Below are 19,053 nucleotides of genomic sequence, written 5' to 3' on the forward strand. Positions count from 1 at the left end.
TATATATATATATATATATATATATATATATATATATGTATATGTCTTATCTACAAAGTAAACGAACAAATTCGAGTAAAGATCATCCAGGTATATGCTCCTACCAGTGCCCACACATACCAAAAAGTTAAATGGTTCTACGATGACGTTAACACTGCGATACAAGAGGTAACCACCAACTATACTATACTGATTGAAGACCTAAACGCCAAAATAGGCCACAAGTAGGATGATTCGGAGTTTTTAGTTTGACAGGCTAGATGTTATGAACACTTATTTTAAAAGATAAAGAGGCCAAAGGAAGTGAACTTGGTAATAACCAAATGGTTACAGCATGAACGAAATTGACTTTATATTTAATAACAAAAATGACGCTGTTCAAGACGTAACTGTTAGCATAACTCTAAATAAAAGAATTCCAATAAATAACATTTTATATGACTCTTCAAAGTTCAGTCTCTCATATTCCCGCAGAATTTACCATGCAATGAACCTACTTAACTGGAAGCAAGTTCTACCCTTATATCAATACAGAAACATATCTTCCTCTTCATCTTGGATTATAAAAATCCCAACAGTCAATTGTACCTCTGCAACGGTAGCAGCTTCTTAATTTGGTATCGCATAGGCCTCAGTCCATTTCGTAAAATAATCCATGGCTACCAGGATATATTTATTTCCATCATTCGTCTCTGGAAGTGTACCTGCAATGTCGATTGCTACTCTTTCCATAGGACTACCAACATTGCACTGTTTCATGGGTGCCCTCATTTTACCAACTGGACCATTACTGGTTGCACACAGTTCACATTTCCGGCACCATCTTCTTACATCATCTTTACAGTTCACCCAATAGAACCATTCTCGAACCTTTTGCAGAGTCTTCGTAATACCAAAGTGTCCACCGATGCACCGTCATGCAACTGACGACACTTTACTTTTAGGTACAATCAACTGAAGCTTAGTTTCTGTACCATCATCGTTCTCAAAGGTTCTATACAGAAGATCATCTTTAGGCAATTCCATTGGCTCCAGTAACACTTAACTTCGGGACTACATGCACTAATGCCTTGCACTAAATAATGACATACAATGACAGATAGTACTAACAGCGGCTACTTCATTTTAAATTAATTTTTTAGTGGGAATATAAATAGGTATATGTTTGGTTGACTACACCACAGGTCACTGCCAATCACAGAGCGTTTAATTAATTTATGCAAGCAATGTATGTTGTGTTGCCTATAATAAAATCGTTCATTAATAGAAAATCATTCACTAATAGGGGTCATTAATCAATGATTTTGAGGGTGTTAAAATTGATCATAAATAGACGGTCGACGGAAAAAGACTTTAATTTACTAAGCAAAGTGTAATTAACTGTTACCGTTTTGCTAATAACCTTATTAAGTTGAAGAGGGTTTTTTTGTAATTAAAAAAAAGACGTAACTGCAATGAAATATTCCGGTTTTTGGGGGAATAGGGATCATCTCCATCAGCACCATAGAATGCTATTGAAACTTTCTAATTTTTTTTTATTTTTTTAGTGTATTTAACAAGTACAAGGAAATTTGTGGCGCCAAAGTGGAAGGTGATCTATCTGGAAAATCCATACCTATGAACATGTGGTACACAAAGGTTAAAATTGCTGGCGCCTTGGAACCCTCCATAATGAAATTTATTTCTCTTAGTAATTTGTTGGTTAAAATGGGAGTTGCCTATAAAACTTCTACGTCTGCTGTAAAAAGTGAATCTGGTAGCGTCAAAAGTGAAAGGTAAATGATTTATTTGTGCACTATTAAACTTTGAACTGTATTAATTTATATATCAGCAATTTCCACCATTTATTTTTGTTTGTGTTATCAAACCTCCTGTTTCAAATCTGATCTAATTTCTAAAACGTTATTTTTAAATGGCTTTAGTAAATTTTCATTTTTACCAGCTGGGATTTTTTTACTAGTTGCACAAGCTACTTTTGATAGGACAAGTAATTGCGGATAACTTGATTTCTATCCAGTTTTGTCGTAGATATGATACATTCCTAGATGTTCAGGATAACAGGTTGAAAAATAGGGATCTCTAACGTCTATTTTTCGTTCTAAAATTTTTGCAGAACTTTTTACAACTTTTTAAGTCGATGCATATTCAAATTCGAGTTATAAACAACTTTCCGACGACATTTCTTGAAAAATCTAAGATCCGACTCACTACAACCAACTTACGCTATCTACTTTCGAGGAGTGTCGTGGGCTAACAAAGAAAACAATATTTCGACGGTTTTTATTTTCCTTGTCGGCCAATGAAATTCCAAAATAAGTATATTTACTTTAAACACACTTTTGCTATTAGGTTTCCCCTCAAGGCTAGTCAAAATTTCACTTACCTAAAAAACCGTCTTCTATCGAACAACGTCTTGTATTGTTGAACAATGAACAATAGACAATGAATGTCGTTTCGCTGAAAATGCAGATATGTGGGCAGTTATGATGCCTAGACGTCGCGTGTCCTGATATAATAAAAAGACAGAGCCTCTTTATAAAAGATACCTGTTAATTAGAAATAATTATACATTCATTCATAATATATATATATATATATATATATATATATATATATATATATATATATATATATATATATATATATATTATAATTATACTTTCACCGCCATTCAGACAATACACGCAAAATCATATTTAAACCCACTCCCACATTTTTACATATAAAGGTAATCTGTCTCTTATTTTCCTGAGTTTTTGAATAATATAAATTGTAACATAGTGTAATAGTCTGGCCTTAAGATAATTCGTTAACGCACTATAGATCACTTGTTTTAATTATTCACAATAAATATTGTTAGTTGTGTATCACAGAATTATTCTTTCAAGTTTGGAAACAGATTATAGTCGCCCGAATGCTAAATCTAGGGAATGATACAGTAAATACCCAATTTATTTAATTTTAAACAATTTTAATTAGAGCCTTGTGTGCAGATCATCGTGGCAATATTTATCTTGATTGCAGCAGCGCGGAAAAGCTGCAGAGATGTTGTGTTTAACCAGGTTGTGAGGCTCTTTAACCAGGATGTTCTTCTTCCTGGATCTGGCCTTAAAAATATTTGGTCCTGCATGATTGCTTGTAGGATGATATCTCTGGATTCATTTCACATAATATGTCCAATATTTCGAGCTGCTGTGAATAGAATAAGATGGGTACATTACCACATTAGGTCGCCAATATCTCTAGAAGATAGGCACATTTAGAAGAAGAATTTGTCCAAAGTACTGTACTTTTCAAGATTTTAATACTTTTTTCTTTAAAATTATACAAGGAGAATGATTTGATCAAGAAGTTGATCGATTACGCAGCGGCACGCACTCGCGCTTTCAAAATTTTCAGACACGAGTCGGCCCAGCCGGACTATCTATGCACAAAGCCGACTATCCACAAACAAAAGTGGTAACAACATAACGTGCAATCGAGTCACATAAACTCGCCAATATTTTCGTGCGTCTAGTTGGCTATTTACTGTATTACTATTAACAAATTTCTATTGGTAAAAAATATAAATGGAGTTCTTTCACAGTAGTAATAAAATATATATTTGTAAGATTTTTAACTGTTACCAACGGTATCAATGGTTACATGGAGGCCTCGCCAGTGTCGGAAATTATGGTTTGGGTACACCAAACGAGGGAGAAGATCGGCTGATACAATTTTGTCGGGAAGACAACCTAATTATAGTATAAACAATCTTCAATACGCTTATATAAATGAAATAGAAATTTTTGGAATCATGTAGATTCGATTATTATTATTAACAAAAAATTCAGGCAACTAAAAAATGTCAAAACCTGCCCAGGTGCCGATGTTTACACACTATTGGCTTCAACATTGAAAATTAAACTGAAACAGTGTGGGAAGCCTACAAGAAAATATTTAGAAGTTAAAATAATTTTATTGTAATGGGTATATAGCTATTTAGATTTTTATATATAAATATATAGAATGATTTGATTTGATTATTAATGTTTCTTGTTTCTCTACCAGGTCAATAGTTTCTTCAAAGGTATCAAATGGTAATTTATCCGGTTTAGAGAATGATGACTTACCAGGTAAGTTTTTTATCTAGTTTTCAAATCATTATTTTGTAGATAAAATTACAAAAATATCCAAAAAAATTAGTAAAAACATTATAGAGTAATAAATCATCGTTAACCATCCAAAACCTTTCCAGAGTATATTTACGAAATTTAAAGTAAAGTTCTATACTATACATTACATCTGATATGTTTCTCCACTATACACTTAGTTCAAACCCGTAACAAAGACTTTATAAGGGTCTTTTCATTATTATGGAAAAGTACAGGCTCTCAACAACTCTTTTTTAGATACTGCACAATACTGGTGTGACCTTAAGAATAAACGGTATAAAATAAAGGTTTACTAATTTATTACAGTTCACACATTTAAATCTGAATCGGACTCAAAACGCTGTTTGGGTTAATAATATCAAATATTGCAAAATTTCCACATATTTATTTCAATCTTTGATAACAGACTCAGTAGATTTCTTCCACAGCTAAGAAATAATGTCATGTTTTTGATTTATTACTCTGCATAATTCTGTAATGGACTTGTTTTCAGCTAACGAATCTGCTACATCGGTAGAATCCTTACTAGAAGCTATCCCGAAAAATAAACCTTGGAGTGATGCAGTGGAAGAAGAAGAAGAAACACTTAGAGCAGTCAAACATGCGTCTGACTCCTTAGATGCACCCCAAGAAGTAGAGATGGAAGATTGGTTGCCTGCTTTTCGGATTAAACAAAAGGAATTTTATGCCTGGGTAACATGTGTGGATCCTGGCGGAGTTCTGTATTTAAGGTAAGGTGTTTGCACAACATGCACTCACATAATGTCAACTGATATTACATAGAGTAATTATAATTCACATTAGTTATATTTCAAAATTACAAAAGGTTTTTAGAAAAATCCAAAAAATGTTGCAACAAGATGTTTTGTTTGTTGCACAGAAGAATTATTGTATATTTAGACTTGAATTGATAAAATTTTCCAGCGTTATTTACAGTTTGAATACAATTTTATTATTAAATAATTATTTGTTTAACAATTGAAATCCTAAGATTTCCTACTTGGCGAAAGAGCCTCTGCATATGTCGCTCAGAAGATACCTAATGAGGTTGAAATACATATAAGCAGCTGGCGGATGCCCTGCATTGAAATTAAATCTAATACCGTCTTTCTGTTCTCTAATTATTTGTTTCTTTTTTATGCGTGTAATCTTTGACCACTTTTGGCTACCATACCACTGATGCATATGTATTGCACGTCTGGCTACCATGAACCTAGTTAGCTAAGTTCTACAGCTCTCTTGGTTATTCGTACTACCTGCTGATTCCAAGTAAGCCTCGAGTCAAATATCACTCACCAGATGTAGATATGTACCATTTAGGCTTAGTTACCCTTGAAATCCATTCTTGAACTACAGTCGGAGCCTGTTACACCTAATTTCTGAATTTCATTAAATTTGCTGTAGAATAAGATGACCAAGTCATCCGCATAGACCAGGAAATAATGCCTGTCGATGCTGAGTCTTAGTGATCAGCCCATCTATGACTAGAGTCCATGGCTACACGTTCTGTATATCATACGGCTCCTCAGCATGTAGTCTATCCATCTGCAGCTTATTTCTTCTATTCCTTTTAGACGAATCGCCATTGTGATTGCTTCGTTGATGGTGTGGTGTAATGCTACCTATATATCCAACATCACCTCTTGGTTTTCCAGAATGTGCTCCACCCTCTGTACGAGATGGTATAGTGCCGTTTCTGTAGAGTTCTACTCGGTATGTATACTATTCCTGATGTATCGGACTTTCAATCAATACACCATCCCTAAAATGCTTTCATATCCAGTTTTGCCAGATTTGGGTATAAAAGTCACCAGTATTAGACTCCATGCTTTTGGTATGTATCACAGTCCTAAGCTAGTCTGCAGTATCATATATAATTTTTGGTCCAGGTCATCTTCCTTCTGTAGAAGTATTGGCATTTTTTTTCCTGGTTCACCACTTCTTTTGCCATACGCTAGTTTTCCCTAGAACCATAAGTCATGGTATCCAATCCAGTCTGCTGTCAGGTTGACTGATTCAAGACTTGCTTTAATTCCCATTTGTTCAATTATATTATTTTTTCTAGGGAAGAGAAATTACAATCGGCTTATAAAGAAATGGAGACTAAAATAAAGGAGTATTTTGATAAGAGACCTTCAGATTCTACATATAACGATTGGGACGCTGGTGACTTGTGCACAATTCATTACAACAACATGTATTACAGAGGAAAAGTTGTGGAAGTAAAAAGTCAAGACGATATTTCAGTTATAATGATCGATTTTGGAAGTGATCACACAGTTACTTCAAAAGATGTAAGTAAATGTTTCGAATTTGTAATTTACTTTCGTTTGGGGTTCATTTAATTTGAACAGTTTACTTCACAAGGAATATTTAGTAAACATTCTGATAGTTAACATTCTAAAATTTTAATTCTAATATTGATGCAATTTTAGTTAAAGCAAGAAATTCTCTATGCCGATATTCCCGCTTTTGCCTCTAAGATCAAACTAGACAAGATATATGCTAAAAGTGGAGAATGGCTCGATTCAGACTACCAGACGTTCTTGGAAAACGTGTCAGAATATAGCAAAATCATTATCAAAAGTTCTCTGGACGACGAAATTCCAACAGCAGAAGTTTTTACTGATAAGAAAGTAAACCTTAATCAACTTTTGGTACAGCTATGTGACAATTTGACTAGAAAACTCCCGAATGATCAAAGTAAGTCCGAGGATGACGATATATTGATTGAAGATGATGAACCTATCATTGAAGAGGAAGATGTGTTGGAAAAAGGAGCAGAAAATTTACTGGTAAGTCATATGTATCTATAAATTTGGGGAAGTGATTTTGTTCATGAAATATTCACAATTTTTGCTAAGACTAGAAGGTATTTTTATGAGCTTTATACCAAAAAAAAGTGTAATTCTACAAACAATGTCTGACCACTAAAAACATTTTAAACAACTTAATGGATGTCTTATCCAAAAATAACTGAGATGATTGAACTTAAGCCGTTATCAATAATATAGAAATCTTCTCTTTTTGTGCTTTCCCTAAGTGGTATCCTCAACTTGACATCAGCATATTTGACATAGACAATCATTATTATCTATTTAGTTCAAATTGGCAGCTCATCATAAATGCAAATCTTCAAACAGCAGGTAAAAGTGGTCAAAGCGAATTCAATCAAAATTTTGGACTTATATTCGTACTTTTTAATGTACTTATAGACATTATTTACCAAAAATAGCCCTCCTTGTTCATACAGAAATTACGATACAAACCCAGTTATCCATTGATCCAATTATCTTTCATTATTTTTTTTTATAGAATTTAATAAACAGTTGTCGAACATTCTATTACCTTTGTCTCACTTTTATTAATTTTTAGACAGACTGTCTTTTTTTTCGAATTCTACTGTTCGACAAGATCCGTATATATCTTTGTCTACATTTCATCCTTCGAGAACCTTCGTTTAGTTTGTTTTCTATCATACTTTTTTCAATTCACTAGTTAGCACGAGTACCCCAGTCAAGGAAGGTGAAAAATTCTATACAGATATTTGAATGTTCTTAACGGTAAATGAGGGGTAGCTGATGAAAAATTCGTGGATCCGTACAGCTGATTTTGTTTTGTTTTTTTTAACAATCTTAAAAAGTGAAAAACATAGTTTTTTGCATATAAAAAGTTTTTTATACGTTATAGAGAAAAATGTTTCAAATAAAAGTTGTAGATCATAAAAAGTTCTTTATTTTCAGATTTTCTAAAATAAAATACATAAACAATTGACAGAGATAATTGTTTTTCTGGAGGTAATAGTTGAAAGAGTTTTAGCTGCCAAGGCTTGTTGATGTATAACACAATGTATCCCAGTCACATCAGCATGTTTACATACAGCTCTTACTAATTGTACAAATCCTGAGCGACAACCAAGCATTTAAGCTTGCTTTTTTGCCAAGAAAATGTGTGCCAAAAAAGTCTAACACTGCTTTCATAACATCAATAGCTTTTGTCGTGGTCTTCAACTCTGTAGAAAAGAGTAGCTTGTCTTTCATTATTTCATTTTCAATATACCGAACATAAACAATTAACTGAGAACATTGTGCTATTTCTGTACTCTCGTCTAGCTGAATAGCAAAAAATGGCGATTGTTTCACTGCATCAACTACCTGGTTTTGTATGTCTTCGGCCATATCATCAATGCGACGTTTCACAGTATTGTCAGAGAGAGGTATTTGAAATAACTTTTGCTTATTCTGCGTTCCAAGAATAATATTAGCTGCCTTTAACAAACACGGGTTTAACAAGCGTCTCTCCAATAATATAGCTCTTCTTTTCTTTAGCAATCAGAAGTGATAGCTCATATGGCGCTTCAAGCACTTTTTCAGATGACTGAGCCGTAGAACCAGTACTATTCAACTTCATGCGTTTTAAATTTTTAGATTTTGTAGCAAAAAATTCCTTTGGTTTATCCTTAAAAGAGTTATGTTTGGATGACAAATGTCTTTCAAGACCATTAGGTCTCATTGCATCATTGCATAATACTTCATAGCAAATTATACACTGAGGATGTTCGATATTATCTTTACGCATACAAATAAACCCATATTTGATATAATCATCATTATAGTTGCGTTTTTTTTGCTGAGATCATCTTGACTACAATAACTTCTATCACTCGAATCAACAAAATCAATGAAAGTCAACTACGACAATTAAAATTTCACAACACGTACGCTTTTATAATGCAAAAATACGATTAGTTGCGGTTAGCTGGCCTGCGTCTGGTGAAGGGAGGAAAGGAGGGAAGCGGTGCTTGGAAACGCTCGGTTGTCAAATGCGCGCTATTGCCACATTAAACGGCTCACATTCCATTTTTTCAAGCATTCAATTTCAAATTTATGTGTAAAAGTCAGATGTTACGGTGGTTTATTTTAATTTTCTAAAGATCTTGCTTAATTTAGAATTTTAGAAAGACTACCTAAATTTAATTTAATTTTCGACTTGTCTCGTGCCCCCCTGACATGTCCTCACGCCCCCAGGGTGGGGGGGAGGGGGGCGCCTCCCCAGTTTGGCAACCCCTGCTCTAGAGTGACTGTCTGGGCCAGTGCAGTTGTTTACATAATAGCTCTCCGGGATAAACAAATTTAATAACTTATAAGCTATTTGGTCGATCTATTTGAAATTTAGCACACTTTAATAAATCATTAACTGCCACAATTTTAAGTAGTTATATTACATGTCATTATGCAAAAAAACAAAGATATTATAACATAAATTACTGTAAAATTAAGGGCTTTTTGCAATTATCTTGGTGAATTCGTTATGTATTTTAATTTAGAATTTCGCAAATTAAAGAATTTTTTAAACTACAATTTTTATTTGAACCATTTTTTTCTAAACTACATAAGAAACGTTTGGTAGCCAAAAAAAATGACTTTTTCACTTTTGAATATTGTTTAAAACAAAAAGAAAACCAAATCAGATGTGATTCACGGAATTTTCATTAACTAACCCTCAAATTCCTTTTAGAACCTTTAAATATCTGTATAAGATTTTTACGTGAAATCAAATAGTAGTTTATTTGATCAGGTATAGTTTTTTTTTGTTTACCGGAAATGTAGAGCAAAGTTAATCAATCGTATTTGTTGTTTAGGTACGCCATTTGCTTAAATAATTCTAGTAAAATGGGTTCTTTTAAAGCCTGTTATTAAGAAACCTTAAAATTACCGTTGGCTTTATTTATATACTTTTCTTGTCCTTTGTGTTTGCTATTTTTGCTTATCTTAACAATGTTTATTTTTTTAGGTTGCGGGTAATCAATCAGTAGATACAACAAAGTATAAATACAACATTCATCCTCTTCCAGATGGTGAAAAAAATGTAGCAATCTCCATATTGTCAATACTCGAATACAATAAAATAGCTTTAAAAGAAACATCGACACTTTCAGAAGAGCTGCAGTATCTGAACAATGAAATTCAAAAAACTGTACATTTGCAACCTGTGATAGAAAATCTGGAAACTGGCATGCCGTGCGTGTGCCAGTTCTCTGAGGATAAGCTTTGGTATCGAGCTGAAGTTTACAATATGGAAGGTCTGGATTGTGGATTTGTTTTCGTAATTTTCGTTGATTTTGGTAACGTTCAACCCGTGACAGCGACTGAAATTAAAATGATGCGTCCAGAATGGTTTGCTACACCCGTCGCTTGCCATATTGCGGGTTTAAATATTAAAATTGTTGAGGATAAAAATATCGAACACGTCACCAACTTCATGAAAACTATCCCTGCAAATCAATTTGCTAAAATCCTTACCAAAGATCCTCTTTGTGTGAGCCTACACAATAAAAATGGAGATCTAAGTTACGACAATTTGATACAAAAAAAACTGGTCGAAATTGTTTAAGATTATACTGTTTTTTTAATTTCTTATAATGTTATGATCTGTAGTTCCTCTAATTATATAATTAATGTAAGAGGTAATCTCGTTTGAAATTTGTTTATTTTTCCTTATTTTTATAAAAAAAGCTTTAGTTTATTTGAAACATTATTGTTCTTTTCGTAATTAATAAACGTATCAAAATATATTGTGTTTTACTTCGCCCATAGTGACTAGGAGGGGGCGTTTTAGGAGGGTAGGAGTAGTAGACTATTTTACATCTTTTTTGGGATCCCAAAATTGACGTTCTGGAATATTTCAATACGAATTGATATGTAAAGGCATGGCCAATTGTAGAAGAAGAAAAACCAATTGGAAAAACTATCCTGACCTATATAAAGGGCACGGCAGATAAAAACAGCAGAGTTCTAAGAAAAAATAAAATTTAGACTATATTTAACACCGACAGCTCATCCATATTACCATCCATAAAAACAAAAAAAAATTGCATTGGAAAATCAAGAAGTATACAAGATCGCTTGTGAGGACTGCGACAAATCATACATAGGACAGACCAATCCAAGAATACAGGTTAGAGGAGATGAACATCGAAAGAAAAGATGAGACGCCATCCCTAGCACATGTCACAAACACAGGACATAAAATAAACTTTAATGCTAACTGAAAATAGGACAAAACGGGTAATCAGGGAAGATAAAGAGTTCTCCGTCTGTGGACATCTCATAGCTGTTGTGGCCACAATCTCCTCTCCTGTTAGAATCAGCCTATGATCCAGTTGCATATGGTAGTTGATGTTCTTTTTGATGCTAAAGAGCTTTGTTAGGATGGGCAAAAAAGTGTACAATCTTTTTTGTATTGGTATATAATACACGAGTCTGCTCCTCAATAATTGTCGACCACCCTAGGAAGTGGTTTTTTAAAAAGCTCTAACATTTCCTTTTTAGATTTGGTAAAGGTGCCATCAGGTTTTTAAATAGTCTCTGTGCTGGATCCTTCGAAATTATATTGTGGACTTTAGTGCTTCCAGATATCCTTTTTGGAAACAATACTAAAGCCATTTGTTAACTATTGTAAAAGTCTTCGGTACTTACAAATTATCTACTATACCAACGAAAAAAGAGGCATTGAAGAAAAATACATTATATACCACCTTAGGTACCCAAACTGAAGACCCTCATTATTTCGAAACAAGTCCAGAGCAAAAGTCAAACATTACAGAAGATAAATGTCATTATGTAGTTATTAGCAACTTAACCCAATATACACCCCTATACAAATGGTTCACTACATTAAAGAGAAGTTAGGTATCAAGGAATATATAATAAGATGTTATGCCCTCTTTAAAGATGCCGACACAGCGAGTGGTTCTTCATTCAAAATAGGTGTAAAATCTAAAACCTCCATTAGGTATAGAATCCTCATATTACAAACCAACGCCTCCATCTCGTTAGCTTGGAAAATCCAATTACCATTTCAAGCAACAACAAAAATGAAGTAGAAAACACAAATATACTTACAGACAAGCAGGCCATCGAAATTTGCAAATCTAAAAATCCTTTCCATTCCCACACTAATTTTATTAAAAAAAGATACTTTGGAACCATCGATAAATCTGAATCCTTTGATCCCACCAAAAGTTAGACTAACTAACTGTCGATATCTTCTACAAAGCTAAGGGAACCGGATATCTTAAAAGCCATTAAGATACATCTTGCTTTTCTGCACGACCAACCTGCTTCAGTATATTACTATGAATTTACCAACACAAGCGTTAAACTCTTTGGCTTCCGAAGGACTTCCAACTAAGACTAAGGATCTACGAAAAATCCTTCTAGAATTTAACGATGCCTATGGAATTGAACCAACTGAGGTACAAGCTGATCTTACTGCTTTTAGGTCATTTCTCACTTCGGAAAGAATTATTCACCTGCAAATATCGGAGATAATGTCACCGAAATTACTATTCCGTTCTCTCTCAAACGAAATTTTTAAACAATGTGACGTGCTCTGTGGAAGTAGAAACCTAAAATATTTTATTGATGAACATTAGCATCGTTCTGATTAATATTCGTTCTTTAAGATGTAAAAAAGGTGAATTTTTTTATTTCTAGAGTAATTGGGATTTCCTCCGATAATTGCGGTTACATAGCTTGAAGTACATGAGTTATTTTTGTAGAAAAATATACCACAAATGCTAAGCATGATTGCCAAGTTCAGCTCATGGTGGCAACCTAATTTTTTCTACAAATAATGATTTCTCTCCGGTAACAAAATATGACTTTCTATTGAGTGAAGCTTTCTTTGAGTTTTCCTTAATTTATAATAAGAATCTTCATCTTTACATTCTTTGCATTTATAGATCACCTGACTCTTCCACGGAACTATTTTTTCAGAACCTGCTAAATTTGTTAGATAACCTGCCCAATAAAAGCAGACAAATTTTATTCGGTGACTCCAGTATAAATTGTGTCAATATATTCGAATCGTATGGTCTCACAATCTCCTACAAGAATTACTAAAACAATATCTAACATTGATTATATTGTCTCAGATTTCGCACCCCTTGATGTCCGCTCTACAATTATTAATGCAGGACTATCGGATTATAAAGCAGTATATACCAAGTTTAATACTCTCAGCAAACGCCCCTCGAAAACCCGACGTTTATGTAGGATTTTTTGCACTCAGAACTTTCGTAAATTCAACAATGTATGCTGACTTCTGGGTGGCACTTTCCTTTTGTAGACGTGGACTATAATTTCAGTGATTTTTACATAAGCTTGTCTGTATTTTCAATAAGGCATTTCCTTTAATTGCAATTAAGCCAAAACATAACAAAAACTTTGGACTACCAAAGGTATCCGCATATCAACCAATCCGTTTAGTACTACTGTACATCCACAAATTTATTACCAACGTCGCTGTCACAAACAAACATGAAACAAAATATCAAGAATGGCGGTCGGAGAATATGCAAACGTTAGTAAACAAGAAGAAAACTGCTTATCAGAAATTGATGTCAATGAGAAAGGAGGAAGATTACAAGATATTATTATTAACTACAGTTAATAATATTAACTGTAGTTAATAGATATTAACTTACAGTTAATAGATCTGAAACAGTGGAAACACCATGGCACTACCAAAAGAGACATCGAAAACAGAACGCAGCAGGGAAAAAAAGCGGTAAACATTCTAAACTCTCTATTATGGTCTAAAGATATTAGACAAGCAACGAAATTGACAATCTATCAAACCTTGGTAAATCCTATTATGACTTATGGGACAGAAGTGTGGCAGATCTCGAAAAAAGATAGAAAAAGAATAGGAGTAGTAGAAATGGATTTTCCAAGGAGAGCGTTTCTAAGAAGACCAGTTGATAAATCCGAACTGATCAACAGTATCAAAAGCAAATCTTCCTGTAGTACTGATGGACTAACCATAAAGATTGTCTCAAATCTCCCAAAAAATTTGTTGGAAGTTCTGGTCTCACTAATTACTTATTCCTTTGAAAAAGGTACATTTCCAGAGTGCCTAAAAACAGCCATTATTATTCCTCTTCACAAGGGTGGTGAAAAATCTAATGCCTGCAACTATAGACTCATTGCCTAAATTATTGAAAGCCCGACTTATGACAGTTCTCGTTGAAATCACGAGATTTTGATAAAAAACTGAATTTCGACGAAATGAGGTATTTCTTTGAATTTGAAAATGATGATTCACTTCGAAGAAGAAACAGTCTAAAATAATGTCAAAGATCACATTGACAGATTGAGGCTGGAAATAAACTTAAAAAACTAGATGATGACACCGATCATGATAAAATGCAACCATAATATCAAGCATAGTAGGGCAGTTTTAGTGGAACTTATAATTATTATGAGAAAGTTCGATGTTGCCATGATACAAGAGCTCTGACTACAATAAAGTCAAATAAAAATTATATCAGGTATTGGCGGAAAGCTTACTATAGCAGATATATCGAAAACCGAAAACTATAGAAATATGCTTTATTTTCAATGAAAATTGCGATTACATATACAGGAAAGATATCAACAAAAATAGCCAAACACATAAAAAAGAAAGAAATAACACCAGCTTTTAGAACAAACAACAACTTAGGCAAATATATTAAGAATAATAGGAGCCAAAAGAAAAAGCAATTACACAGCTGTGTTTACAAACTTAAATGTGGCTACTGACATAAAACTTACATCGGTCAAACTGGTAGAACTTTTAGCAAACGTATAGCAGAACATAAAAGGGCTTTCAATAATAGAAAAACAAACTTTACGTACGCACTTCACCTTCTAGACCATAATCATTCTTTAAATGACGAATTTCAAATTCTTCACATTCAAAATAAAGGTCTTAAGGTATCTTTATTAGAATTTATGGAAATTAATACATTAAAAAATGAAGATATAATTCTGAATAACCAACTTGAGACAAACAGTTCTCCGCTGCTCAACTTACTCAGTTAAAAACTATGAAATGTAAACACATACCAAAAATAGATCATTAAGAAAGGCACCCAAAACTGCTGTAGTGTATAAAACGAATTTCCATCGAATAACTGTCGAATCCATCACTTATTTAAAATTTAAAATTGAATTACATATTTTTATCACCACATTTATCAAAAGCAGTTGTTATTAAAGAGCGTCTTGGCCTCTGTGGTCTACTTCTGCAGCCCTTTCTGACATTTTCAACATTTTGTTTACATAGTCCCGTGTATCTTTTCTGGTAGGCTTTTTTATAGTTATATTTGTTTTAAATGTTTTTCTCTAATACTTTTCATCTTCAGGGAATTCCTTTTGCAAACCTAATGTACGGAAAGGGAAATATAATGAAAATCCCAATTAAATCATACCTACCAATTAAGTTTAGATAACAGGACTGATAGAAACGAGATAGTTTGCCTACTCCTTAACTTTTTCGTGACACGGTACCCCTCTCAAAGTGAACCGACTGAAGTCTGTTCAAACATTATGAAGACTAGTTGTTCGCGAGATGTCGATTCTGTAATTTACTCATAACTTTCTAAACGTAATAAGTATGTATTGGAAGACGTGTTTTGTGCAAACTGTGATACTTATTTTAGGATATTTCATTATAACCGGTAAGTTTTATAGAAACTATAAATTATTTTCATTAGTTTCTTTAATTATAATTTTTATTTTTGACGTAGATAATGTTATGAATTATGTAGAAAATGAAAGTGGCATTACTGTTTTGTTGTTAATACAAAATGTGGGTGTGTTGATGAACATCAGAGGAAGTCGTTTTGTTTACATGCGTTTATTTAGGCAATTTTGGCATTTTGAAGTAAAAATGAGGCAATACTAAATATATAGTAAAATATGGTTTTTATAACTAATATCAGTAAATAATATGAATTATGTAAATACAGGAAGTTAGAATTAAAAGTAATTGGTAAAAGTTTTATACATTTTAACATATTTTATTGTTCCGGAAGTATAATCTGTCATCTAGTCTTACCATTATTAAAAAATATTATATTAAAGAAGATCTATTTCTTCCTTCGTCTGTTTGCTTTCATTGATATTGTCTGACCAACTTTTCTTGGACGTCCTATTGCTCTTTTTCCCTCTGACAATCGGTGTTTTCCTATTTAGACCATCGGATTTCCAACAATGTTTGATTTTCGAAGTTCGACCACGATTTTATCCCTTATGCCTTCGAGAGTACTGAAAGATAAAGTTATAGGGAGTAAAATATGTGAAAACTGCAGAGTTTCCTTGGGGCATTTACGTGAAAATTGAATTTTCTTCGGAAAGGTTTCCGCGGTTAATAAATGTAACCTTAAGATTATAAAAATATTAGAATAAGGTAAGGACGTCAATTAAGGCCACGTTAAGGTTTAAATGTCTGTAATATTTTATTCAGCAAAAATATGGAGGGACAAGTCTTGTATACGTATTGTCTAACATTTTAGCTATAGAATTTCACGATAAAATACTTAATAAATAAATAGAGACATACAAAATTTTAACATTGAATAAATCTTAAATATTTGGCCTTATTTGGAACTGGTAACTGAATAAGGCCAGTTTCATTTTTTAAAGAAGTTTACGTGGATAATAAATTTTAAACGTAAGAATTAAAGAATAAATACAAAGTTTAGTGAAAGAAACTTTTATTCATATTAAAAACAAAAATTTGTCAATACATTAAGTACATATATCGCACATTTACACACATCGAGGACATACAAATATATCCTTGTCGTCTTTTGTTAATCCTATACATTCCTCGTGGATATACTTATTACAATAAACACACTTGCGCATATCATGGTTTTGCTGAGCTATGAGATTGTACACTAAATAAATCTCTGGTAACTTCTTGTGCTTTCGCATTAATGGCCTGTCGACGTTTTTTTGTTGATGCTTTTAACTCCGGTGTAATTAGCAAACCACTAAAACTAAAACTTGCATTTAGTTCTTCTCATGGCTCTGTCTCACTTATTTTTGCAACCTTATTTTTATCATATTTATTTGACGTGTAAAAAACATTTGAGAGGATGGTATACTTCCAAGTTCCCAATATGGTTTTCGCAAGTCTAGGTCCACTCAAGACGCAACTACAGCTCTAGTTACTTCAATTCAGCTTAATTTTACATAAAATAAGTCTACAGCAGCTGCGTTCCTTGACGTTTGTGCTGCTTTTGATAATGTCAATTTAGACATTCTTTACCAAAAAATGTTGTATATTGGAATCCCTAGAACATTTGCTCTCTTTTTAAAATCTTTATATTCTAACAGACTAACTTTTTTAAAAATTAATAATGAGGAATTTTCATAGCCCCGACTCACTAATATTGGATTGCCACAGGGGAGTATTTTAAGCCCGATTTTATACATCCTGTACAACATAGATCTTGAAGTTAGTATACCGAACCATACAAAAATTCTTCAATATGCTGATGATATTGTTTTATACACAGCAGGAAAATTGTTAAGTACCTGTGAGGATAATTTGAAAGTCACATTAGAAATCGTAAATCAGTACTATGAAGAAACAGGTTTATCAATTTTTGACACAAAAACTGAGGTGTGTTACTTCGCACAAAAACATAGAGTTCCACAAGGCAATCTTAATGTGGGAAAGTTTATTTCCCTATAAAAAACTGTATTAAGTATTTTGGTACCTATCTAGACAGGAGATTGTTATGGAAAGATCACATTCATCAAATTGTTAAAAAATCAGAAAACTCAATAAACATTTTAAGAGCTTTCTGTAAAACAAATTGGGGAGCAGACCCAAATATTGCTTTGATGTTTTACCGTAACATGATCAGGCCGAATTTCGATTATAATTGTCATTTATTTGGATCAGCGTCCAATACACATCTAAACAAACTTGAAATTCAAAAAAATAAATGCCTGAGATTATGCCTAGGTTATTTAAAATCCACTCCAGTCCAAATAATGGAAAATGAAGCGGTGGAACCTCCATTTTATTTAATTCTTCATTGCATTTACAAACATGTTAAAATATGTAAATATAAGTTGTAAATAGTATATAAGCATAATCTGTTAATATGATTTGAAAAAAAAAAACAAAAAAAAAGTATACCACAAAGTAAAAAAAAACATAAAAGAAATAAGAAAATAGGAAAAGAACAAAAAACAAAAAAATAAATAAAAAAAAGAACAAAAAAAAAAAGAAAAACCAAAAAGCAACAAAACAAAAGAAAAAAGAAAACAAAAAAAAACAAGAAAATAATAAAAGAATAAAAAAAAAAGGAAATAAAAATATATCAAAACAAAATTTATGTATCCATAAAAATATTAGGTATATGTAGTACTAACATTTGACTATGAATCTGCAATCAATAATGATTAAAAATTCAGTCGATTTTTACAATAAACACAAATAAGTCTGGCTAATTGGCTCTGCCAAAGCCATTTTTCAGAAAAAAAAACTGCATCACTATAATCCTCGCTGGAAGCTGTACCACTTGTGTAAGACCTAGATGATTCACTGTCTTCATCTGAGATGTAAGTTTGAAAAATTTTGGTCAGTCCTTTTTTTTGGTAATTTTCCTTTTCTTACTACTCTAGAATGCTTTGCTTTTATTATTTTTGTTTACACCGCTGCGGGATAGCTGTTCTTCTAAATTTGTATTCTTTTTGCTAGTTGTTTCAATTTCCGGTTCGGTTGTAGGATTTTCTTGAAAATCTTCGGCGATTGTTTCAATTTCTCGTTGTGTCAGACAACTAGGTGCAAAGGGTAGCATCCGGAATAGCATTTGGATTGAATAGCCATATTCCAGTTGTTTCAAATCCAGAACACATATTTTTTGCGTCATTGCGTTTTTTCAAACCGGCGTAAATATTTGCCCAAATCTTGCTCGGTTGATGGTACGTTCGTTATTATGGTTCACCCAAAAATTTAACACCTCATCCCAGTAAGATTCAAAACTTCTGAAGACTGCTTTATCGTGTGGTTGAAGCTCATGGGTGGTGTTAGACGGTAAAAAGAA

At 32.8% G+C, this 19,053-nt stretch overlaps 2 protein-coding genes across 3 annotated transcripts in view; both read left to right on the top strand.

The window, feature by feature from the left end:
- LOC140447216 (RING finger protein 17-like) overlaps positions 1 to 10,724 on the top strand; it is a 40,017-nt gene extending 29,293 nt beyond the window's left edge. For both annotated transcript variants that reach the window (XM_072539732.1, XM_072539733.1), the window contains exons 18-23: positions 1,548 to 1,775; positions 4,051 to 4,115; positions 4,648 to 4,885; positions 6,220 to 6,448; positions 6,590 to 6,949; positions 9,948 to 10,724. In XM_072539732.1, the coding sequence (XP_072395833.1) occupies positions 1,548 to 1,775; positions 4,051 to 4,115; positions 4,648 to 4,885; positions 6,220 to 6,448; positions 6,590 to 6,949; positions 9,948 to 10,547 (1,720 nt within the window). In that variant the 3' untranslated portion in view covers positions 10,548 to 10,724. The remainder of the gene's footprint in view (positions 1 to 1,547; positions 1,776 to 4,050; positions 4,116 to 4,647; positions 4,886 to 6,219; positions 6,449 to 6,589; positions 6,950 to 9,947) is intronic.
- A 4,794-nt stretch (positions 10,725 to 15,518) lies between these two features.
- The window catches only part of LOC140448307 (uncharacterized), a 154,342-nt gene continuing 150,807 nt past the window's right edge, over positions 15,519 to 19,053 (top strand). Inside the window, exon 1 of the mRNA XM_072541395.1 lies at positions 15,519 to 15,663. Within this exon, the coding sequence (XP_072397496.1) occupies positions 15,600 to 15,663 (64 nt within the window). The 5' untranslated portion in view covers positions 15,519 to 15,599. The remainder of the gene's footprint in view (positions 15,664 to 19,053) is intronic.

Source organism: Diabrotica undecimpunctata, chromosome 8 (genome assembly GCF_040954645.1).
Source record: "Diabrotica undecimpunctata isolate CICGRU chromosome 8, icDiaUnde3, whole genome shotgun sequence".
NCBI lineage: Eukaryota > Metazoa > Arthropoda > Insecta > Coleoptera > Chrysomelidae > Diabrotica > Diabrotica undecimpunctata.